The 25328-nt window shown below is 44.1% G+C and overlaps 1 protein-coding gene across 1 annotated transcript in view; it reads right to left on the bottom strand.

Moving 5' to 3' along the window:
• FGF12 (fibroblast growth factor 12) overlaps positions 1–23160 on the bottom strand; it is a 217973-nt gene extending 194813 nt beyond the window's left edge. The window contains exons 1-2 of the mRNA XM_015637867.1: positions 23077–23160; positions 22837–22977 (exon numbers count right to left, since the gene is read on the bottom strand). Of these exons, the coding sequence (XP_015493353.1) occupies positions 22837–22849 (13 nt within the window). The 5' untranslated portion in view covers positions 22850–22977; positions 23077–23160. The remainder of the gene's footprint in view (positions 1–22836; positions 22978–23076) is intronic.
• Positions 23161–25328: the final 2168 nt, after the last annotated feature.

Raw genomic sequence — 25328 nt, 5'->3', positions numbered from 1 at the left:
AATACACTCCCATTCATTTTCCCATCTCCATTGGTGAGACCCAACTCAAAGTTATTGTCCAGATCTCAAGTACAGATGGAACAGGCATTTTCTGGAACTACTCAGAAGGTCCAACTTTGTTTCTGCTTCCAGGTCAGCTTATTTCTCACACCCCCACACTGTCTATGCTAAATCAACTGAATGCTGTCAGAGCTTCAGAGCTTCTCAGTTCTCAAGTGCCGATAGAGAGATTAACTTTGAATTTACTTGGGTAACTTTAAATGCTAGAGGCGACTTAGAAAAAAGCCAAAAGCCTACTTTTGCAACGTTGCTCTAAATAAGCTAATTTGCTATCAGAGTTCAGGTAACATTTGCCATCACTACTTCCTATCAGTGGCATAGACTGTGTGATAAACAGCTGCTGTTGTAGTTAATAAGCACGGGTATTTTTTGTACTTGTGTGTAGACACAAACATAAAAATGCAGAGTGTGTATGTTCTAGTCCATAGACACTGGCCAAATAGAGTTGCTGTCTGGTACAATGACAGAAAACCCTAATACAAGAGGACAAAACTGCAGACCTGGACTAATTCAGGGTACCATCCAATAGTACTGAAGCAGCTCAGTGTACTTCTTGTGCACTTCAGATATTTGACACAGACAACATCTGGAACTGTTGCCTCCCAGGAGCTCCTAGGGCAAAAAAAGTGCTCCCAGCTGGCTCTTACAGAAGTTTTTTGGTCATAAATGCATTTTAATCGAAGCTTAATTAAAAGAAGCAATCTTGCTTGAATTTATTTGAGGAAAAGGTTTCTCAGGCCCAGGTTAGAAATAGAGAATAGTACTCTGAATAAATGGGCTATCCAGGTACCCAGACCATTTCACTCTATGGAAATAAGGAGTGAAATGGTCTGGGAATAAGGGAAAGCATCTACTATCAAGAAAAAGCAGCAGGGAAAAAAACCACTCAATTTAAACTGCCAGTAACATAACCTGCAGCAGTTGCTGTATATGTGGTTGCACAAAGGCAAGATAATTCCCAAGATCTTAACTTGGATTTAGCAGACAAGAGACCAGCATTTGATTCCCTGCTCACCAAACACTCAAGGAGCCAGCAAACTGAGAGCTGTTTCTGTGAAGCATATTGTCACTGTGAGGCTGCATCTTGCACGGCTGTGCTGGCCAGAGTCCCCACCGAGAGGGCGACTTTGGAGAACTGGCTCCCTGATCTGGCCCAGTCTTCCAACACTGCAGCAACTGGCATGAAAACCCTCCTCCCAGGCTGCTAGGGAGAAAACAGATTTATGCTTGTCTTGTCCACAGAGAAAGTGTGATGGCTCTGTGCTTAGATGTAGAATAATAAGAATATTAATATAAATAATATCTTCATAATTCTTAATATAGCTTAATATAATTTTACAAACAGCTTTTATTGTTCAGGCACTAATCTCAACCCAGAATTTTACTAGGTATTACCTGCTATTTTCTTTTGCATCCTCACAACTGCAGGTGATAACTGTCAGATTAATATTAAATGTTTGCTTTAGAAGTGTCTGATTTTTACTTGAGAGTAATCCCAGCACCTCTTTGTTCTATGCACTAGGAAGATGCCAGTGTTTTTATGTGTCTGCTGTGTCAACAAAGACATCTGGGGACCATTATAAGTGCCCTCTACAGCAAGCACCATCCCAAAGTTCAGAACATTTCATAAGCACTAACTAAGCCTTAAGGAATCCACAGTGAGATATTGTGACCTCCCTTTCACAGATGGACACACTGAGGTTGCAACTTGCCAGTGGACAATGTTATTTCTATTTCTGCTTCTGGCTCCAGCTTACAGAGCATCCTGGCCCAGGTCCCTGCACCAAGCACCTCCCTGGTGTGGGCAGAACTTTTCCCCACGCTTCCAAAAGCTTGCACCAGGCCTGCTCCTAATTTAACAAAGACACAGGATCAGCACACTGGGAAAGGAGCTTTGGCAGTTCCCACAATGACTTTTCTGAGAGGCTGGCAACCTTCAGGGTTTCTCCTGGAAGCCTGAAGTTCAGGGCTTCAACTCCTTAAAGAAAAAAGTTTAAATTGCAGCCCGTAGGAAATGCATGGGTATCTATATAGAAATGCAGCAGAATGAACCCTCTTGAATTAGTTTTTAATCTTTTCTTAAAACACTCCTTCCCACTTTTCCCCATGTTAACTAGCCCAGCAACACTGCCAGCACCAAGTTAGAGCTGTTAGACATTTATCAACAACCATACTTCCCATAACTAAGTGAAAATCTGTATGGAACCCTGCTGTTACCACAGAGAGGCACTTACCCCATCTCAAAGCTTATTTTATGCTCATGAGCTTATACACAGATTTCCTTCTCTGCTACAAGCAAGCTGTTTAAAGGGTTTCTAACTTAAAATGGAAAATGGCTTTTTTAAAGCTTAAAAGTCACAACAGAATGCTCCACATGCCCAGCATGTCAAGCTAACACACACAGAGCAAGACAACCATAATGCAGTATCTTCTTAGGCAGCTTCATAACACCTTCCAGCCTCAGAAGAGCCTTCTTTCACCCCCTGTTTTCCTCTTCTGTCTGGCATATCTGTTATAAGCCCTTCAAGCATTATCTCAGCATTGTTGCTTCATCCTGGTGCACCAGGAAGCTGCTGGAGATGCTCAAGAGTTTTAGCATCCCTGGAGGTATGCACAACTAACCTGTAGCTTGCAGCCTTGCTTCTCCCAGGCAGACAGATGTTGAGTTCAGCTGAAGCTATTAGGGAAGACAAACCAGGTTTCCATGGTTATGGGAGCCTGAGCTACTCATCTCAGGCAAAAATGCAATGCACGAACCGCTGTTAGGAAGCAGCAGAAACAAGGCCAGACTTCTGGGCAGCTGTGTAGAACAGCTCCTTGATGTTTTACATGCAGGCACTAGCACAAAAAGCAAACCAAACAACTTTCTTGACAGCCTGGAGATCTGCAGGCTCAGACAGCAACAGTGTCATACATGTTCCACTGCACTTGTGCTGTCACAGTATCTGCAGTACAGATGGGCAGGGCTGTGTTTCTGGTTTTCTCACCTGAGAGAGCCTTGCTACCCTCTAAAGGGGATCCATGCTGCAGGATGAGGCATTTATTTATTACCAGAGAGAGTAAACTGTCAATAGATCTGAGCTGCTGGTCTCGCAGGCGAGATGAAGCAGGTGCAGGCTGCTCTCCGGGGCACGAATAAAAAGCTTGTGCATGAAAACCCTGTGAAGGCAAACTCTGCAGGTGTGAATTTGCAAATCTGTCCCATTAAATTAGAAGGTTTTGGCTCAGTGTGCTGCAAAAATATACACAGAAAGCCGCAGACCTCTCCCTCCCCTTCTCTGAGCAAAGCATAACACACTTTCCTTCATGCTGTCCCAAAAGAAAAATGGTTTACGATCAAAAGCCCATGCTGCTTCAAACTGAAACGCTGATGAGACTGAGGATGCTGATACAATGTGGAAGTGACAACTGCAGAGCCACAGCAAATTTCTGAGGCAGTGACTCTCCAGGGCAGGGAACATCACATTCTCAATCCCATTTATGGTGCTAGAATAGCATCACAGCTATGTTAATTCCCAGGCAAGGAAATTATTCTTTCAGAGCGGAATAAAATAGATTTCAGGGTTATTTTGGGAGTTCAGACCAGGGAATCAGTTGATCACCTTTCCCCATCCCCCTGATATTTCTCTCTACAGCTACTGCCTGTCCTGACATCAGAGCAGCCCAGGCTCAGCAACACCTATGCCTGATAATCAAACTCCACCAATACCTTGAAAACCTGTGAATCCTGAGCTGCCAAAGCCTGTCTGAGCAGCAGCAACCCAAAACTGAAGCTCATGACCTTCTGCCAGTGCAGGAACCATGTGCTCCACCAGCAATGGGCACTGCCCACACACTCCCAGCTTGTTTCGTTCCCCCAGCCCACTGCTCCATTGCATAGCACAGGGGTAACCAGAGCTAATGAATGCTAGAACAGAGACAATTATCCAGTATGGAATCAGATCAACATAAGCCAGTTATTTTTTCCACAGTTTTTGACCTTGATCTGCAATTAACAAATCAATTAAAAAATTATTTTCCCTTTTTCTGATGAGAAACAAGCTGTCACCATCAATAATGCTGTATCCTAGTCTCTGAGACTTTCCAGAAGAGCACAAAAGGCTTGAGGAGAAGAAACTCAGAAGCATCCAAGAAGGAGGGCATTTTTTTCCTATTTCTGGGCAGATTTGGCTGGTATTGACCACTCAAGTGTGACTTCACCTTCTAAAGAGTCATCTGTGGGACACCAATTTGTTCAACAAATGAGACTCTGTGGGGTGCAAAAACACAAACACACATACAATGCCAAGGCAATGTTTAGATCCACATTAAAACTTCTCCAAAGTGCCTAGCTGGAAAATGGGCTTTCACAGATCCATATTCTGTAGGACAAACAATGATCTTGTAATTTCTTTGACCACATCATATTGCATATTGTAGCAGACCTAAGCAGTCTTATCATAACCACACAAAAGAATTGCTGGAGCTCAGCACCTGCCCATCAGGGTGTCTTAGGCAAATTGCTTGCTGAGGCAGACATTTGAGACTCTACTTAAAATATATTTGCCTTAGCAAGGGTTATTCCTAAACAATTAGTGCCACTCTCCTCAAGGCTGTACATTACTCGTTTAGCTCCTCTGAGGCACCCAAGGAGGATCCAAGATGTACAAATCTTATGGGCAATTCAAACTCAGGGCAGGGATCTGATGCTGTTTGCTCTCCAGTAAAACTCTGCTGGCCAAAGGCACTGGAGACTGGCTCGTGAGCTGCTCAAGCTCCACAGCATCAAATGTATGGAGGTTTTTAATTTGTCCAGTCTGCCATTAACTGCAATGACTTGTATGCCATTCAGTCTCATCTGCTTGACCTTCTCACCCTAAATCCCTGCAATAAAATTGCAGTAATTTGTGCACCTTGCAAACATCCTTGACCCCTCTTCTCTGCATTCAAACCAAGTGCATTTTAACAGCAGCTCGCTGAGAATGCCTTGGGACACTTGGATGCATCTGCTGTGGTTCCTTCTCATCTCTTAGGCAGAGATAGGAAAAGCCACACACAAAAACACTGCTGCTCTGAGACTGCTGCAGAGTCTCAGCAAAAGGAAATGTGCCTTCTCCTACTCCTTACAGCCTTCAACTCAGCTTGCCTTTGGTCTGTGACTTGCAAAGTCAAACATCCATCCCAAAGGCTCTGGCTGTCCCCATACTTTGATAAAGATAGAACTGGGAAGAAAATGTCCTGCACTGGACAGATAAGGATACCAAATGTCTGTGTCCACATCCCAGTAGGCATCCCTGTTACTGTCTGGCAAGCAGGGTGGCCTACAAATGAGTGAAGGTTTGGGATGTCACACCTTTTCTCTCAAATAACTATGCAGAGACTGAAAGGAAAGAAACTCTAGATCTATCAGATACTTTTCAGTATAATCCTTCTGTGTAATATGCTAGTAAGTATCACTCAAAATAAATCAAACCTAGGTAACTGACAGAGAAAGGAATTTCTTGATGACAAAAACATCCATTAATGGCCTTTTGGTTGAGTTTCAGAAAAGGCTTGGCAAATCTATAAGTAGTTACACATGGTGTTTCCTATCCAGAAATAAGAACAAAGTACAAAGGCAAACTAATCTGTAAAGCTGGTGCCCAGTGACTTGGAGTGCTGGCACACTTTTCTGTCATTCACACAGGGCCAGATATTAAGTCAGTGTCTACATGGTTAAACAGCTTTCCAGAAGTAGTGCTGGCACAGGGAGAGGCAGCAGTGGAAGCAGGACTCTGCTGTCCCACTGCACATATCACAGAGCTGACACTGCTGACAGCTTTTCTCTCACAGCTCCGTGCAGCAGCCAGGGTTTGTCCCACCAGGACTGCAGATCTGGGAGGAGACAAACAGCTCCAGAGCCAGGCCAGCATCCCATCCCCACCTGCACACCAATCTTTGCTGCAGGGGCTCCCAGCCAGGTACTCCCACAAGCAATGGGAGCTGCCACAGAGCAATACACCTCCGGGGCAGCTCAGTACACACCACTGCTCCATGAGGCTAGGAAAGGCCCAGAAAAATGTGAGATTGCACCAGCATATAGTTTGGTTTTGCAGCAGCAGGAGCTGCTAGGAGCTCTGGTAGTTCAGTTTGTGGCCCAGAATAAATTTGCCTTTCAGCTGTCCCCACAGAGCAAGGACCACTACCCACACTCAGACTGGAGCACAACCCTTTGCCTTTAAGGCACTATCATGAAGAAAACTTCTAGAGTTTAAACTAATACTCCATGGTTCTGGCAACCTCATGCAGTCCATGCAGGAATGTACAACAATAACATTCTCATGTCTACCCTGAGCTTCTGATTGGTTTCTAGGTGGAATTTAACAAAACCAGGGTTTTTTTGGCTTATACAAGAAGCAACCTGTCACCCAGGTAAAACCCCTGAAGATAACTAGCCAGCAGCACAGATCTACACAAATCTAAGAAATCATTTCTTAAGGCATACATTGCTTTTTGAAGAAAGCACATACTATAAAACAGTTCTTATCTTGAGCCTTTTCAAGTTTTCAGAAATGTCTTGGTATTTGTTTGCTGCTTTTCAATACTATCTGAGCAGAGATTAGACAGCAGCTGATGTCGTGAACACTGTGCATAGATCTTTCAGAAATCCATCTTCCATACAGAGCAATCAACCACGAGACACTGAACCACTGAGAGTGAACAGTTTCAATTTAGAGTAAAAGCAAAATCTAAATCTGCCCAGATGTATCTGTTATTTTCTAAATTAAGTGTAGGCTTTCTAATAAATTACACTTCATAAAAGCTGGGGGACCAGCAAAGCTGTATTATCTTTTCACAAAGTATCCATATGTGTAGGCTACAGAAATAAATACTATGATTTGATATCTCCTCTTCCATAACAGGCAGGAGTATCACCTACACAGATACTTCTGCATGCATCAATTTCTACTAACTTCTTAGGATCCAAGGTCCTACTTACTGAAAGGCACATCTTGATGAATATGTATTCACTTCTCAATCTCTGTTCACACCCATCCCTGGTAAAAACACACCTTTAAATCTGCATTATGTAACCATTTCCCTGTACTCCCTGATTTTCCAGCAGGTAACTTGTTTTTGAAGTTGTAATTCAAAGGGTATCTGAAGGATGGACTATGCCTTCAAAAGCACAACCTCCCTGCTTGCCACCCCAAGCAAAGGCATTGCTCTGTCCTCACAGCAGCCCTCTTCTGAGTTGGTGTCAGTCCTTCAGGGAGCCTGATGCTTGGAGGCAGTCAGACCTTTGCAGGTACTGAACTCCAGTTTCTAAGGACCACAGTACTCCGGTGGGAATGCTCAGGATGCTGGCAGGTGGAGAAGAAAGTGAACACCTTAGAGATCAAGCTTTCTCTCAACTCCACAAATACCTTCTTTTAAGACTAAAAACTTCATCCTTTAATCTCTATATATCCACTGAGATATTTACATATGAGTCAATAGCAGAAAACATCACATTTCCTTAAAACCCCTAAACCCGGGAGCCACACGTGCTAAAAGCAAGCGCAATTACTGTGCTGACTTACTGCTGCTCCATTTCTTTATGCCAAAGGAGGACAATAATATCCTCCTCACTCAGACAGGTCATCTGCATATCAACCAGGGCCACAGATGCTTCCTCAACAAGCCCCCCTAACTTTCTTTATTACCACCATTGAGAGTTGTCTTTTGGATTTCTACTCCCACCTCACCCCTCCAGTTATGCAACTCTACATTTTCCAACAATGAGACATTCTCATCAGGGTGACTGCACTGAAGCATCACATAGGGCCAAATAAAAATGTTCTGCCATGTTCAACTAACCCAAAAATAGTTGAAGAATATTTTTAACAAGTTCAGCTGCCTTTCCCTACTAACACACTGCTTCAAACTTTGGTTCATATCCCCATTCTCTTATTAAGGGAAAGTCCCTGGAGAACTACATCTTTCACACTGCAATAAGAAGCCTCCCTGTCGTTCATTAGAGATAGGAATTTTCTGATGCTCTAGCTCAGAGTATCATGGAAAAGGTGTTTTACTCCTAACTCTGCTAGAATGAGAGTTTTCCTAGCACTTTCAAGGGTGACCTTGAGTAAGTGGCTCTACTCTGTGCCTCATTTTCCTTTGTAACCCTGATAAAGCTCTTGGCTTCCTTCTTGTAGCACTAATATAAATGCAAAGAGCTATGCAACAATTTAGTGTTGTATGTCACAAAGGCTGGCATTTCACCAAGCAGACTGATTTGAGGGGAGGAAAGAATGGAGTCCAGCTGCCAGACTCAGCTCCAGAAGCCATGTGGCATTAGGAAAAATATTGAAACTGATGAGAATGAAGCTTTTGGGCTCATTTGACAAAATATGAAACATCACATGAACACATGTCACCTGAACATCCTTGAGATGCTGATCTAGGTTTAAATACAAGAATCAAAACAAAGCAATTCAATACTGATGAAATTACTTCAAGACCCACAAATTCCCCATTCCATCTTCTCTTAGTCTGAACAAGTCCAGTTGCATTGTAACATTTTAACTTTTTAGGAAATAGGTATTTCAAAAGTTAATCAAGTCTATACCAGAGCTGAAAGGCTTTGCCTTTGCCAATATTTCTTCTTAACTCCCAGGACAGTTGGTAGGTATACAAGGGGAGCTGCACTACCATCATGAGGAGCTTTCATTGCTTCTTCCCAACCCAGCTTTGCAACAAAATGGACCATTTTCAGAAAAATATTTTGAGTTCTTTGGGTTCTACCCTGTACTGGTGAAATAGTAACATTATTCAAACAGACAGTATCAGGTAGGGAGCATTACAGTACCTTTGATTACACACCAGCAGCATAAGATGCATAAGATGTTGATTTGTGATGTGCCAATTCTATTGCTGGCACAGGCAGGAGGGCCAGGACAGGTGTGACTGCAAAAGTCAAAGGGAACATGACAAGACAAATACAGGAAAAGCACCCACTGATACAGGTGTTTATTGATTTGGGCCTCTCAATGGCAAATATACATTCCTGTGCAACTATTAGTGGTGTGCCCCTGTCAGGGTTTGGTGAGATGGACTCACTGACCTCTCTGAACAGTTCCAAATACACCCACCACACACAGAAACAGCCAGCTAGTACCCAAGACACTTCAAAAGTAAAGCAGCACAACTCCCCTTTTTTTCATGGAAAAGTGATTAAAAATAGCCATCTGCTAGAAGCACAGCCATCCACACAGAGCCCCAAGTATTTACCTCCAGCAAAGAGCCATAAGAAAAAGGAAACAATTACTCAAATAATAATGTTCTTCCAGATCATTTTTCTATGTTACCCTTTCTATTACTGCAAATATTTGTCTTTGAAGATCTTTTTCCGCATGAAAAATTAGATTTACTGCGCATGGAACCTTTACAGATTATTCAGCCAAACGGACTACACCATTTTAAACTTAAAATATGGTCACTATAATAACTTCATAAAACATGTGTAGACTTTAAAATTAAGAGTGATTATATACACATCTATAACATTTTCATAGCTCTATAAAAACTCTCTGATATTTAAAAGTATTAAATGTCTTATGTGAGAAAACTCTCTTACTGACTGAAGGATTTCAGTCCCACCAGGAAGGGTCTATCAATCGGCTCTTTAGTAAGAAAAATATTAGCAATATATTGTACAGAGAGGTCTAGTGTAGCCTGCAAAGTGGTGCAAACAAATGAACAAGTCCTTCAGTCCTGCTTGATGGAAACATTACACGTGCAGGAGAAAACGTGGAGAGGGCAGTGACGCACGCAGGCGTTTGGTCACATGCACTCATAACTTCATTTACCATTCCAGGGAATTGTCGTCTGCCGGGCTCACAGCAAACCAGCCACAAAGCAATTATGGGATTGCAATCTTCTGCCATCCCAATGATTGCAGGAGTGTACAGGAGGTATTGGAGCCGACAGCACAGGAGGAGAAAAAGATGTTATGAAATGCCAGGTGATTAGCAATTGTAACAGAAATGGGACAACTATGTAGACTGCTACTTCTGTCCCTCCATCTGGGTTTCTGTAAGGGTGTCCTTCTGTGAGAGCCCAGATCAGCTTAGAGAACACAGCAAACTTACAGGAACACTTCTTAACCCCGTATTTGCCTAGTGCCTCTGCATCATTACTAGGGACAAGAGGCACAGCAGGGACATTATCACCCTTATGAGACCCACACCAGACAACTGCCTGAACATACAGGCCTGACAACAGCAAAGAAAAAAACCCCACAGAATACAAGGTGTCACAACAGTGATCACCTGGAAGGGAAAAAAACAGAACAGAGGTTTCCCTGTGTCCTTGTCTATCCTGCCAAACACATCAGATGCACTCAGATCCTTCCAATCTTCAATCTTCAGCCATGATTTAGGCAGCTGCAGCACTAAGGCAATGCCTCCAGGCCCAGCACTATGATCTTACCCACTGTTACTAGACACAGCTGCTCTGTTTGTTGCTGAAGTGGTGAAAATCTATTGGGATTCATCCAAAAAATAGCCAGTAAACTTCAACTTTGCTAGTCATGGTGGCAGATGGCATGGGATGCATCTGAGTTTAAACTCATCTGAGTTTAGATGTTCAGAGGACAGTTGTGAGCTATGAACTTCAGAAAAAGTTACAGAGGGAAGCTAACATCACCCCACTAGGCTGGGGGTAAACATGTACTTTGGTAGTATAAGGGCTCAACACACCTTTTGGATTAACAGGAGAAAACAAAACATCAGTGCCCTGGTTTCAGGGCTGCATTACCTACCGATCTTCATTCCACTGAGCAGCACAGAAGATGTAAAAGCAATTTCAACACTTGAAATTCAGAGGTAGGATTTAACCCAGGACTCCTGCTGCTCTGTACTGTCCTCTTCCTTATCACCAAGGTGATTCTGCCAAAGCTCCCTGAGCTCTCTGGCCAACAACATAACATCAAGAGCTGGATCCAACCACTTCCAAACTGAAAATTCTACCCAGGCAAGGTCTCAGATGAGCACTGATCTGACACTAAAGCCACACTGAGTTCCTAACACTACTCCTGCCTAAGGTAATGAAGACTTCAGCTCCAGAGCACACATGTACTGTCCAGACAGCCTCACACTGAAGTCCAGAGCCAAAGTCAGAGTCCCCATGCACAGCAGTTCCATTAACCTGAGAATTCTGTAGCCATTCTTTCTTTATGGAGTACAGACATAAGGGGCTAAACCCAGGTGATTAAGAAACTGGTGTCTTGAACTTGGCACAGCCGTGTAAAACTCTGGCTCTCCATCCCCACACTTTTTTGCCAGCATGGGTTGAGCTGAGAGCCAAGGGCTCCTCTCTTCCAGAGGAGCTGGAGCTGATTTATTGCCTCATGTAGCTGTAATTAGCCCCTCCAGGAACAGAACTGACAGCCCAATATGTCTTTCAGCAAAAAAGAAGGATCCAATATCAGACCCATCCAGGTTTGTCTTATATTAAGGAAGTTCACTGTCCATGCTGTGATATTTCTGGATTGCTCTGGGGTCATAATTAGAGACAAGCTGATTGTATTTTCACCTCAGTGAGGTACATGAGCTTTTCAATTCATTATACTCAGGGCATTCAGCAGCCACTGGCTGATAGCCACCTTGGTCACTATTTCTGGGACCAAGCAGCATCATTATAAATATATGGAGTTCATAGCCAAAAGTGCCACTGGGGCTATTCCAGGACATGGGGTGAAAGCCACGGAGTTCATAAACCAAGAGAGCACAATGTGGTTTCAGTGGTGCTTTTTTGGTAAAGCTGCAAGATAATATATCCAGCTGAGGTCACATCTTCATGGAAATAAACAGTTTCACATGGCCTTGCATGACATTTGAGCCAATAACCAATGGCAAAGAATGGGCAGAACAACTGCAGCTGCTATCTTCTGCACAGAAATATGTGATATAGTCAATTTTAACACTTTCAATTTAGTGATCAGTTCTTTTGAATTGTCCTGGGAAACCCTAGGGAAAAAGTTTTAAAGCTTTCAATAATTCATTACTGTTTGTTAACAGTATTAATAACAATAACATAACAGTAATTAATGTTTTCTCCCGAAGGAAATAATTACAAAACAACTTCAAACTAAGATGTTATTTAGAACTGAAATTCAGTATTTTTGAAGAGAATAGACAGGTTTTTCTGATGATGTAAGCTCTCCTTTCTGTGTCTCTTTTACAAAGGAAGTTGAAATGGAAACCTGGAAGCAAACATTTTTCCCAACAACTTAAGCTCCATACTTCAACAGACAGAAGATGTGTAAAGCTGATTAGGGAAATAGTACAAAAACTAAAAACAGTGATAAAGCTTTATGGTCCATATGTACCTCCACCTGGAAAGGCCTTAAAAGCATCCCATAAAACCCCTAATCCTTCAGAAATCTGTAAGAGTTGGCTGTTATGATACCTCCTTCCAAAAACAGCACATAAAATTGTTTAGCTTACAAACGTGAACTTACTGTCAGTTCTGCTGATTATTCTGCCACAGGTATTGACAAACTCCTCTGATTCTAAGGCAAGATCCATCAGGAAGTGCAGAGTCCAGGAAGCCCTTGCCTGGCCTGGATGGTAAGGGAAATATTTGGTCCAATCCAGTTCAGCACTGCAATTTCAGAAAACTGGATTTTCTGCAAAATAGATCTGATTTTTAGGCATCTCCATTGCAAACAGAAGGGAGAAGAGGTGGATGCTCACCTTCAACGTTCCTGGCTGACAGACAGCAGCCCAAAATGTCCTGCCTTAAGCTGTGCTAGAACACTGACTTCCCCAGACTCCAAGGAGAGGGACTGTCCATAGGCAGGGAGGTCTCAGAAGATAAAGTCCTCACACATGTGAGGAGACAGGATGGAGACCCAAAGAGCAAGCACATCTGCTGGGTGCCATGGGCAGGCTCCAAGCCAAAGCCCAACTTACAGAACTGATGTGAAGGTACCAGGGAGGGACTGAAGTGGGAGATATCCACATACATGGTCCTAATTCTCTCTAAGCCAATTCCCCACCACAGCTGCTTCCAAGATCAGCTGGGGCTGCAGCAAGGACATGCTCTGTTTGGTTTGGATTACCAAATCACCATGCAGCTTCTGGGTAATAAAGCTGACTTCAGGAATACAAGAGCAGCAAGGCAGCTGCACACCAGCCCTACCTTTGAGATTACTGAGCATATATTAATGCTTGACATGAGCATAAATGCATTTCAGTGGTGGTGATGCCAGCTTTAACAGTGCTGAGATTCAGCGAGACTCTTCTGGATTCACTGCTCCTGAAAACCTTTAAATAAAAAAGAACCTGCCTGTGTTTTCATATATACAGCAGTATGTCTGTAACAGGCCATCCATCCAAAAATTCCCACTCTTTGGCTGACTCTCACAGAGCACTGCTTGCACTAGAGGATCCCCTTGCATGCAAAGCTCAGCATCAGCCCCAATGCCCTGGTCTCAATTTCACAGACAGCAGAGCACGAGGCTAAATTCTGCACTCAAATCTGCTGTCATCAACCTTAGGGTGGTGCCACAGAAGGGACAATTTAATGAAAACCAGTATTTTCTTACTATAAATAATTAAGATTTTAAACACACTCTGTTCTTTGTCTCTGTATACTGCCCACGGCTGTATGCTTTAGTATGTCAGGCTTGTCCTCACTATTTCTGGGAACCTTCTAATCAAAGGAGGTGGGAAATTCATCCCAAGTGCCTTTATTTTCCCTTTTTTAAAGAAACAAAAAGCCCCACGAAGTCTTGCTGTTCCTGGATGTTGATATTTTTTGAGAGGGAAATGCACTAAAAGCACCATTTAGGTCTGAGAGCCTGGAAAGCATGTTACTGAGAGATGAATCACACAAATAAAACTGACAGGTAAATCTAGATATCTGGCACTATGTTTAGTAGCAATGGAAGAGACATGTCTCAGCACAGAGCCACTTGTTTTAAGTATAACTCACAGTCACTTTTGAGATGGGGTGGATAATCTGACTTTTGAAGATACAATATAGCAATTTTAATAGCAGCTACTAACACAAGTGCCTCAAGGCTATATAATTTGTACCAATAAAGTAAATTGCCTTCTAAGTGGCAGGAAGAAAGTAAAAGGTAAATAAGCCATAAATGTTTGTTACTTTAGCATCCCCTTGAACCAATACCAAATTACTTCTTTAAACCTTTACTACTTCTTCAATAGTTAATATTCAAGGTCTAAAGACAGTTAAATAGGTCTTACACCATATAATCAGTATTATTTCCTTTGTTTTCAGTTCAGTAAGGCATTCAAGACTGGCCTTTGCCTACTGACCAAATGAGGCATTTACCTACAGCAGTGCAAATCAAGAACAGCTCCACGTACTTCATTTAAAATCTTGACTGGAAGAGGAGACTCAAGACAGTAATTTTTAAACTTCTCTGCCGATTCCCCCAGCACTTCTCATATTGCAACAAAATGGTTATAATTTGCAGTATGATATTTCTCCACTGGGGCACACTGATAGGAATAAAAACTCTAAAAATTAACAGATGACTTTGTCAATGCAATTATTTGATAATTATGGCACTGGTTAAAGGGCAGTCTCAGAATACCAGGAGCACTGGTCAATACTAAAAGGGAATATGAATTCAAGGCCAGAAAATATCTCAAAAGCTCGGATTCAGCCTTCAAAGAGATCAAATAAACTGGAAATATTATAAAAAGCAGGTCTTGCTGAAGAAGCTTATTCTACTGTCAACCCAGTTATGCTGCAATGGCTTGTTAGTATCAAATTAGGAAATCCAAGTCTCCCTTCATGTATAATTAACTTTTTTTCCCCTCCATTTACTAGAAGGTGCTGGATTCTACATTTTTCCTCATTTTGTTGGCATTACTGCTGTTCCCCTGTCACTTACAGTATGGTAGAGCCACTAGCATGTGTAAGACTGAATTGAGGGCTATTCTTAAGGGGCAGGGAAATGGACATTTCTGCATCACAGCAAGCATAGTGTGTGCAAAGATTCTCAAGCAGAGAATGAATTCATACTGTATGTCTTCTCCTTGAAAAAATTCAGAAAACTAAACTGAATCTCAAAATAATATCTATGGTGGAACAATAATTCTGGATGCATGGAATATTTTGGTGTTTGTTTCTTATCTAAATAAAGCCACTGCTGCAAAATATTCTTAAAATTTTCATACTCACTGAAGTGCCCCCCAAAATATATATTCAGGGCTACACATCAACAAAGAATGAAGCTCTGAGGACTGTCCTTCAAAGAAGAACTTTATTCCATCCTGCTCAATTTCATACAGGTTTGATCTTTCAAACTGCACAGACACCTGTAATTCCACTCCACCCCAAACAAACCACAGCCAAACCACCATGACCATCTCTGGATCCTGCTCTCCAATGCCCCAGGTAATGATAAACTGTTAGAAATGAGAAGAAAGTAGAGACCTGTGTGCCAATGAGAGGAGGAAGAGGCAAGGTCCAGGATCTGGAACCAGAGATTTCAAGCTCCTCAGCAGGCTCATGTCAGAGACCAACATCAACTGAAGATCCCTCAGGGTCTCTAGTTCCACGTTTGCTTGCGTAGTGACTATCACAACACTTAAGCACACCCATCCTACCAATAAACTTGTCTGCCTGGACTTGGAGAGAAAAATAAACAATGACAGCACTTTGTATTGGAGTAAGCACTGCTTACAACTCTCAGTGACCACATGGGCCTCAGTCTTCCTGAAGAGGCCTTCTTGCTTGTTGGCCTCTTTTGGAAATAGCATTAAATGCTAGGAAAGTCTTTTTGCATTAATAACACATGCTCAGTGACTGAGGAGGAAGGAAACTTTCCCTCATTATACCAGTAAGACATTCAGCACTTCTGGAGGATTTATGAAGAAAATCCAAGTAGCTCAATTCAGCAAATTAACCTTACCTACTGAAGGCTGATGGCAGATAAAGCCAGCCTTAAGCCAGCCTCCAGTGGGGGGGGATGAAACACAGAAGGAAGAAGCACAGCTCAAGGGAAAAAAAAAAAAAGACAGTTTTCCAAATTAGAAATGCTGTTCCATGCTTCCCTGATTTCTTGCTTTGCACATGCTATTAAAAATAGCAAGCAGAAACGCCTTACTTCTCCAAGTGCACATCCTGATGCACACACAGCCTCCCTCGGCCACGCGGCACGCCGCAGGACTGCTCCGGCGCTCCACGGAGCAGCCATCATCTCCAGCCACAAGATCTCTACTGAAACATGACGACACCATAAATGGTTTAATTCAATCTGAAGAAAAAAGCCATAGCTTTCAGTGTGCATCCCCACATAAGTATCAAATCATAAGGTTCATCCAAACCCGAGACCTGGGAGAAGAAACTCAATGAATTAGCCTGGTAATATGTAGTCTTATTGACTATAAGGCACACTTTAAAAAAAGCAGGGATATAGGAGTTATATTAAAAGGAAACATCCTTGTATCACTGACAGGAAAACAGTCAACTTTTTCTTCAATCATTTTAAGCATAACAGCATTACTAAAGTCTTTATACTTTGAGTGAAAGCATTAATTACTATACCCATCAGGAATATTTTTCATTGTCAAATTGCCTTTTACCATGCTAATAAACACCATGATTTGCATGTAAAAATTAATAATGTTACCTCATTTATAGGTCAAAACACAGAGACTAAAATAGTTTCTGCAATTCTCCCTAAATAACTAGCTCTTGCATATCAAGTTTTATGGCACATTAGAAATGAGTGCAATTCAGACAAGATTTGAATAGCTGAGTAGATAGAGAGGGAAAGATAAGAGCAAATAAGAAAAATCTTGCGGTAAAGCTGAGCCTTAAAAAAAAAAAAAAAAAAAAAGCTTACCAAAAAAATCACTTTTAAAAATTTCTGGACCGTGTGTGACCTAGGGATGAAACAGCTGTATGCAGGTGATTACTCAAAGTATCCACAGATTATGCCTTCAGCCACTCTGTGTCTAAATGGTACATCAGAACAACTGAATGCATTAAAAAAAACACTTTCAATTACTCTCACATTTCATTCAGTCTAAATGCAACATCCATGGCTCCTGTGTAACTTTTGGAAATGGGTCAAAGGATTTGGGCATTTCCATAAGAGCCTGATGACCAAGTCCTGCATCAATTTTTATAAGATTTAAGACCATTATTAGGGTCCTCTTCCCACCTTTGTTTAGTAACACAGTTGATTTGTTGGTATGGAGGACGGTGAGCACAGCCACTTACTTTTCCCCCTTAATTACCGGCTTGAGCACGTTAGAAGCCTATTAGAGCACAGATACTTTCTGGGGGACCATATCTACTTCCCTCAGCATCAGATAGGCTTGGGTCACCCTTCTCATCCAGAAGTTGCAGATGCCCACCCACAGTATTTCAGCAGCTACCAAATGATGGTTAATAAAGGCACTGGACTGCTACCAGCTCTTCTAGGTGGCAGCAAATAGCCAAGGTTGGCTCATTTGGCAAGAACCACACAGCAACCCAAGCTCTTATCTTTGAGCCCTCGCAGGACAGTCATATTTGCGTTGAGTTTAATGTGATTTCTAAAGCAACAGGAACAGACATTTCTCTCCCTTTCTGAAATGCATTAAAGAAAAGCAAGACTGCAGAGTTAACTCAGTGCCTGACATTCCCCTCCTCTTTTAGTGGAGACTGAGTCTGAAGCACAGCACCAAAGTAATCTTTCACAGCACCCCACTCCAGCCTCAGAGATAAGGTGCTAAGGTCAGGCAATCAAAGTGTTCCCCTGCTATACAGAAAGCTGGTAACTACATTGAAATGCACAATTGCATGGGAAAGATAGAAAAAAAAAAAAACACAACAAAAAAAACACATTAGACCATTTATTTACCTCCCCAAACATGCTTCTCCCCTGCAAACTTCAAGCAGCCAGTTTGAGAACTGCTGGCCTCAGTAACATGCCTTGGATCTCACACAGCACATCTCTGTGAAAGGCTGAGAACATGGAGCTGCCTCCTCGGTGGAAATGCACTGCTCAAAGAAGCCTTTGAGTATTCCCCGATGAAGAAAACCATTTTGGAACAAAAGTAACCATTGCCACTATTTTGTTTTCAGCACAAGCAAGCACTTAAGATGGCTTGTGTGACCCAGACTTTCCCAAAGCAATCTGCACTACTCCAACACACGTGTGACAGTACGTGCTGCAGACTCGCTCTAACAAACACAGGACATGTGAGGAAGGTGTATTATGGTATACAGTTGGATGTGAGCATCTCAGACAGCTTCAGGACATGAACTATTTCTGGGATCTTTAAGATCTTTCCTTTGATTGTTGAAGAAGCCACAGAGGTGGGAACAGCGCACAGTAACCTCTAGAACTGCATGTTCTCACTCGCCACCCTCTCTCACCTTGTCCACAAAGTCTGTCTTCAATCCTAACATTCACTGGCTCTTGTTGGGTTATGATCACAAGTTCTTCAAGGTGAAGATTCTGTCCTTTACAGGCATAGCATGCAGGCAGCTGCACAAAGGAAGCAGGTCCATAATGCTGGGGCTGGCCAAGGAGGCTTTGGAGCACCTCTGGTGGGACAAGACACTCTGCCCATTCCTGTTTGCCAGTCCCAGGAAGTGGAACTCCATGCCCTGAGTAAATGGGATCTTACTGATTAAGGCTTTCCACTTAAGGGCCTGAACATCCCATGTCTATGAACAGCAGCATTGTGGCTTTTCTACAGAGTAAAAATCCTGCTCCCAGCTTTGTGACTGGGAAGAGAACATGACTCAGGTAGCACTACTGTGGCAGCATCTGCCTAGGACAGTCACACTGCAGAGATGTCCTCTGCAGACACCTCCTCAGAGCCCTGCTGCTTTGGGACCCTGAGCAGAAGAGAGCTGTAAGGCCAGGTTGGTTCCCTGGTTTCTCCTACACAGCCTTCTGAGCATGAGGATTAGGATCCTGTAGGAAGACCTACTGCATGGAAACTGTCTCTCCAACAGGGCAGACCATGGCTCAGGGGACTGCCAAGAGCATCTCCATATCTCAGCTACCATGCCTTAGCTTTGCCATCCCCACAGACCAGCTGACAAGAAAAGTCCTGCTGTATTTCCCAGCTAACAGCATGCATCCTCTGCTGAAAGCAGCCTGTCCTACACCCAGGCAGTGACACCACCCCAGAGCCACCAGCACCCAGCACTGACCTGCAGGGATAGCAGAGAGCACCAAAAATTGGCTGGGCCCTGAGGAAGGTCCAGTCAGGCAGCCTGCCCCCATACAACATTGACACACCAAGACCCCAATCCCCACCTCCAGCAAGATAAAAGTAGAAATCTGTCTTTCCTAGCAGTGAGGGAGAAAGTGATTTCTGTGGTTTTCAGGAGTACAGAAAAGGATATCACACCTTCAGAGGAAGGGAGTTCTCCCTGCAGCAAGGCTAGCCTGCAGTCCCTCTCTACTCCCTCCAGAAGCCCAGGGATCCATTCCACACTGTGCAGCTTAACTCTTGTTCAGTTGATTTCTTTTCCAGCCTCTGAGTCTGAACATCACTGCATGACGTTCCTTCCTCTGCTAAGCATCTTTCTAACTGTGACTGAAGAATCTGGCAAATGACCAAGTATTCTTTAACCTCCACATTAACTATTGTTAGCTTTGGCAAAGCCCAGCTCCCGGGATGCCTGGTGTGGTATCGCTTACTGCTGCAGCCTACAGGAACTGCTGTAGTGGCGAGATTCAGAGAACAGGGATCAGGTAGCAGATGCAAAACAGAGCTCTCACCCACAGTGCCCTCCATCCCCTCACTGCCTAATGAGCTTTGGGAACAACTACAACTTTTAAGCTCCTTACTTCTGCAAAAGGTTTGGAGACAGTGAATGTGCAGAACAGAGTTAAGCCAGAGAAGCTGTAAGTTAGATGAGGCCAAATGCTACTTTTAGATCACCAAGATGGGTTGGTAACATTGCAGCTCCACAGTGTGTTATTTATCTTCTAGGCATGCTGAGGAGATAGAGATGTTTGGCTCGAGCCAGCTTTGTCTGCTGGAAGATGGCACAGGCTGCACCACCTCCTCAACCCTCAACAGAACCATCTTGGCTACAGCTACAGCCCTAACAGTAAAGTCCTTAGTCCCACATCCCACTGCACAAAAACTAGGATATATCTTTCTCCCCTCATTCTCATGAATAAGTCCAACCAGTGAAATCAGTTATGGCTGCTCTGAGCAGTGCCAGAGATGGTTCTTTAGCTCATTTTCTACAGCAGACTGCAGGCTTTGCAAAGCACCAGCTCCAGCCATATTCAGACAACCAAGTTCTACTGATGGCAAATCTTATGCAGAAATGTCCACAGCATTCATCAGGGATAGCTGAATTCAGGGACCAGACGGCAGGTTTTCTTAAACAGACTTCATGTTGCTTAATATAGCACACACTCTTCCCCAGTATCTGCACAACACTGAGCTGGAGATGTTCTGAGATTTGCACTGAGGAAGACTAAGGGGTGGGAGAAAGGCTGCAGGAGGAAGCATTTAAAAAGCAAGAGATGACTTTGGAGAAACATCATCTGCAAGCAACAATCTCCTAACAGAGGACTCCCAAAGCAGAGGCCTGGTTAGTAATGAAAACAAAATATAAACCAGTGCCTAGTCAGGAAATGCAGTTGCAAATCCATCCAGGATTAGTCTCAAAAGCTGAAGATGTGAAGAGTTTAGTCTGGCTCACACCTTTCCTCTGGGGAGATGTCCTGCATTGTGCCTCACCGTACACCTACAGGAAACTTCTCCGTGAGACCCGTGCACCACAGGCCTTCTCACGCCACTCCAACACGATCCAAGTTACAAAAATTACTTCAGTGCCGACACAACTGGATCTCTGCTGTGAGAAGACTTCCTTTGCCTTCTCATTTCTTCACTGAGATGCCAAAGTTCCTTGTGTATTTCCTTTAAGGTCATCCCTGCTTTGGACTTGTCCCATTTTGGTACCTTGATTTTTGCTGGGTTTGCTCTCCACAGCTGGTTTTTTTACATAGATAGAGGAAATGCAGAGAGTATTTGTCCCCTTCCTCTACCCCATGAAGGAAAATCTCTAGTAACAGCAAACTGCTCAGAATTTTCTTGCATAAAAACAAGCAGCAACTCTTGTGCTTGCCTTCTTCCTACCATCCCTTCCACCAAAGTCAAGCACCTGGAAACATGGACTGCTGTGGAGCCCATCTCACAGCTAATAAACACAAGTACCAGCAGCCCCAAAATTTGCCTCATCAGACGCTCACTGCCAATTCAGGCAGCAACTACAGCTTAACAGTTACTGTTTGCAAAGGATATGAGCTGGGAAACCCACCTTCTGGAGGAGCTTTTACCACCAGCTACCTGGACCCTTGTTTTATTGCAGATGTTCCCTTCCTGCTCCCTGCAAAACTCCTCCAGCTACACGAGCTCCAGCTGAAGTTCCATGGAGAGACCTTTTGCCTGCCCGTGTAGTGCACAGCAAGGCACACAGTGTGTTATACTAAAGTCACAGTCCATTTGTTTAGCATCAAGACAAGTACCAGCAGGACATTCAAAAGGCAAAGGTGGCCCATCTCAGCTTAACTGTGAAAACAGCATGGATAGTAAAAAAATTATCTTTAAGGCTAACATGACTGCTGTGAGCTTTTTAATTTAAATCAAGTCTTCGCAGATACGCTTTCCTAAGAGGTACTTACCTGTCCCCAAGTCCTGGTATTTCTATTGATCACTGCCCACAAGAAACTGCACTTTATAGGACATACTGCCTCCTTATGATTGAAATAGCTTCCTTCCTTAATCAGCATATAATCAGGTATTCCCACACAGGAGAACTATAGCCCTGATTGACAAGATAGTTACAAAAATAAACCTGGGGTTTAAATATAGCTTGCTCGTCTCCCTGGAAGGTATGTAGTATTGTGTTATACAAGTCTACCATAATTTTCCTTGAATTAATATAGTCCATATTGCCCCACTGCTTTGGTCGCTATCAATTAAACTGCTCGCAGATTTGTGCTGTACAGGAGAGCTGGCAGCTACGTTGGGTGGGAATGGCAACTCGCCTTCCCTCTGCATGGACTCACCATCAGTATTTCACTGGCAATTAACGCGTACGGGTTTTGAGTTCACGTACCAGTTGAATGTGTGATTTCCAATGCAATCGTAGAGGTGGATAGGTAAATAAGCGTGCAGGATCACACAGCTATGTATGGAAACAAAATGCATACGCTTAACCTGAAGGGATATACGTGGATGAGATATGTCCGTATGCAAACACACAAGCTATCCAGGCAAGATTTAATTATCTCCTCTTTCTAGGGTGGACAGTTCAATAGCACAATACTCATTGCATTTCTTCAAATTTATCGGGATGTTCTGATGTATTAAATATGCGATGTAACGAGGGCAGAGCTCTATAGCCCTGATCTCGTTTCAGAAAAAAAGAAAAATTAGATTTATTTTTTTTAAAACCCATTCTAATCATAAAATGCTTTTCATCTGTTAAAAAACTCCCCATTGCTGACCGGCTAAAAAAAAAAAACATGGGACAGACCTCGTATTTATTATGCAAATCCTTAGCATTAAGAAAACAAATCACCAACTAACATCTGTCTCGCCCTAAAGGAAAATAAATTAAAAAAAACCAGCCACCCTTCCCCTGGCTCCCTGCGCAGCGGGCCGAGCACCCCGCGGGATCGGCAGGGACGCGCCTCCCGCCCGCTCCCCGCCGGTGCTGCAATGTCCCCAGCACAGCGGCAGCCTCGGCCGCCCGGCCCCGCACCAGCCCGGCCACTGCGGTCCTTTCGCCGCCGCCCCCCCGCGCCCGACCCACCTTTCCCTTCCATCGCGGAGCCTTGCGAGCGCCGGCAAGTTGCGGGAAGACGCGCACCCTCCTCAGCCGAGAGCCCGGCGGGCAGAGCCGGCCGCCGCTGCCTCGCTCCGCGGTGGGGACGGCGCTGTCACAGCCCCGGAGCTGCAAGCAAGCAAGCGGCGGGGGGGACGGCGTGAGCGGCCGGGCCCCCCGCAGCCCCCGCGGCGCGGGGCGCGGAGCGGGGCGGGGGGAGCGCGTTACCTGGCGCCGGCGGGAGCTGTCCCTGGCCGAGCGGTGCTGCGGGGGCGAGTGGCTCCGCGGCCCCGCGCTCCGGCACCGCCCGCATGCGCGCCCCGCCCGCGCCCCGCCCCCGCACCGCGGCAGCGCCGGGCCCGGCTGCGGGATCCGCGCAGCGAGCGCCGCACACGGACCGCGGCTCCGGACGGCGGCAGCGCCCCGCGGGCACGGACGGCGCCCCCCCCAGCCGGGTTCGGGACCCCGCAGCCGTGCGCCGCACGGCCCCGCTGCTGCGGGAGCGCGGCCGGTCCCGCAGGTGCCCCGCAAAGCCCCGGAGCACAACTCCCACGCCGGGCGGGTCGGGGAGATCGCTCCGCTCGCCCCCAGCCTCCCCGGAGCATCCTGCGCGCCTGGCTGAGCCCGCGCACCTGCAGACTCGGACAGGAGCTCTCAGGAGATGCCCTGTCTCAGGTTCAGGCCTTCCCTGGATATGTTGTTTCAAGATTAATTATGCTGATTCATAAAACATCCACCTCATGGCTAGTTTATGCTTTTCCACCTTTGCATCCAGCCACTGGATTTCACTCCTGGATTTCACTCATCCTCTAACTCGTTAATAAAATAAGCAGTCCCCTACTAATAAGAAGTTGGTAAAACATTCATACCAGGATCAAGTCACTTTTTTTTGGAGAACAAAGACTTCATCCCAGTTAGAAAGTTTCTCCACACTGGAATTACCTCTTGAGCTTTTTTCATATTTTTAATTTTGGTGCAGTGGGGATGGTAAAACCCAGTTCTGTGTTTATTTTTACAATTTGTGCTACTGAAAAAGCTCACGGCATCCACTGTGCTGGGAGCTGCACAAATAGAGGATAGATGGCTCCAGAACGATATAAGTTTCTAAATACAGGAACAGTAACTCCTCTCTTTTACTGTTGCTTTATACATCCTGGTGTTCATATCTTCCCTTCTTACCTAGGACTGGCAAAACACTCACTAATTAAATGATCTCTCAATCTTTTCATTCTAAGCTACTGCAAACCATCCTGCAAACACTACCTATGGGCATTCACATCCCAAAGCCAAACCCTGCATTTGGTTATGGAGGTGAACACTGCACACATCATTCCACCTTAGCACATGGTCCAGGCAGCTCAGAACAACACCTGCTGCCACCCCACAAGGTGCCAGGGAACTTAAGTTAGAGATGGTCTATTACTGCAAAAAAATCAACTGGAAACAGCTCAGGATGAAGACCCAGCACATGAAATCCACACTTTAGCTGGCTCCTATCCATTTATTAGGTCCCACACTATTGTAAAGAATGACATTAGGATTTTTTTTAGTTTCAGGACTGAATAGTCAGGTACTGTAGGCAAGCTGTGAGTCAAACTGTGCTATAGAGAACTGATGAAGCAGACTGAAACTGAAGAAGCAACAGACATTTACTTTGACCTTCTAGTCAAATCATCAATTCTTTCTTTGACTGATGAGGTATCCTATTTCCCTGTTGCTATATCTTTGCCCACCATCAGTGCCAAACTGACTCGACTACACTTCCAGGGTCAATCTGTGTGCTTTTTCTGAAAAGCAATGAAACAATGACTCATTCAAGGTCTATTAGTCCTCACTAATGTTACAAAACACAATCACATTATACACAAGAGTGCTCCACAACTCCTCAGCCAGATTTTTATAACTCTTGGACTCAAGTTATCAACTCCCACAGATTAAAATCAGGCAAAATCTCAAAGGACATTAAAGTTCCTGGCATCCAAGTTCAAGAACAGCTTTTAACAGAAAGAAGGCAAAGAAACACCCAAACTTTTTACAGCCAGGCTGTTTACCAAGAACACAATCTGAGGCATCATTTGTAATAGCAGGCACTGGACCAATGAACTAAGAGCCTCATTTCAAAGCTGTGCACTCCCTGGAAAGCTTACAGCCATCAATAACTCAGCTTCACAGAAAAAGCTGGGAAACAGTTCCTAGCTGAAGGCATTAAGCTGAGCCCCATAGCCATGAGACTTTATGAAGACCAATTATAGGAAATGTATTTTTCCAGTGTCATGACAGGATCAGCCATAATATGCTCTCCACTGGCAAAGGTAGGTTGAAGTTTGGGGTTTTTGTGGAGGTCCAAAGGAAGGGGGAGTCAAAGTTCAAAGGTCTCACTCTTGGAAAGCAAGGAAAAATTAACTTTTTGTTGTTGTTTTGCTTTTGAGATGTGAAGCATTTCTTCCTTTGAGGTAACAGAGGGTAGATACATAGATCAA

Source organism: Parus major, chromosome 9 (assembly GCF_001522545.3).
Source record: "Parus major isolate Abel chromosome 9, Parus_major1.1, whole genome shotgun sequence".
Classification (NCBI taxonomy): Eukaryota; Metazoa; Chordata; class Aves; order Passeriformes; family Paridae; genus Parus; species Parus major.
The sequence above is the reverse complement of the archived record's forward strand: the minus strand, read 5'-3'. Positions and strand labels throughout refer to the sequence as shown.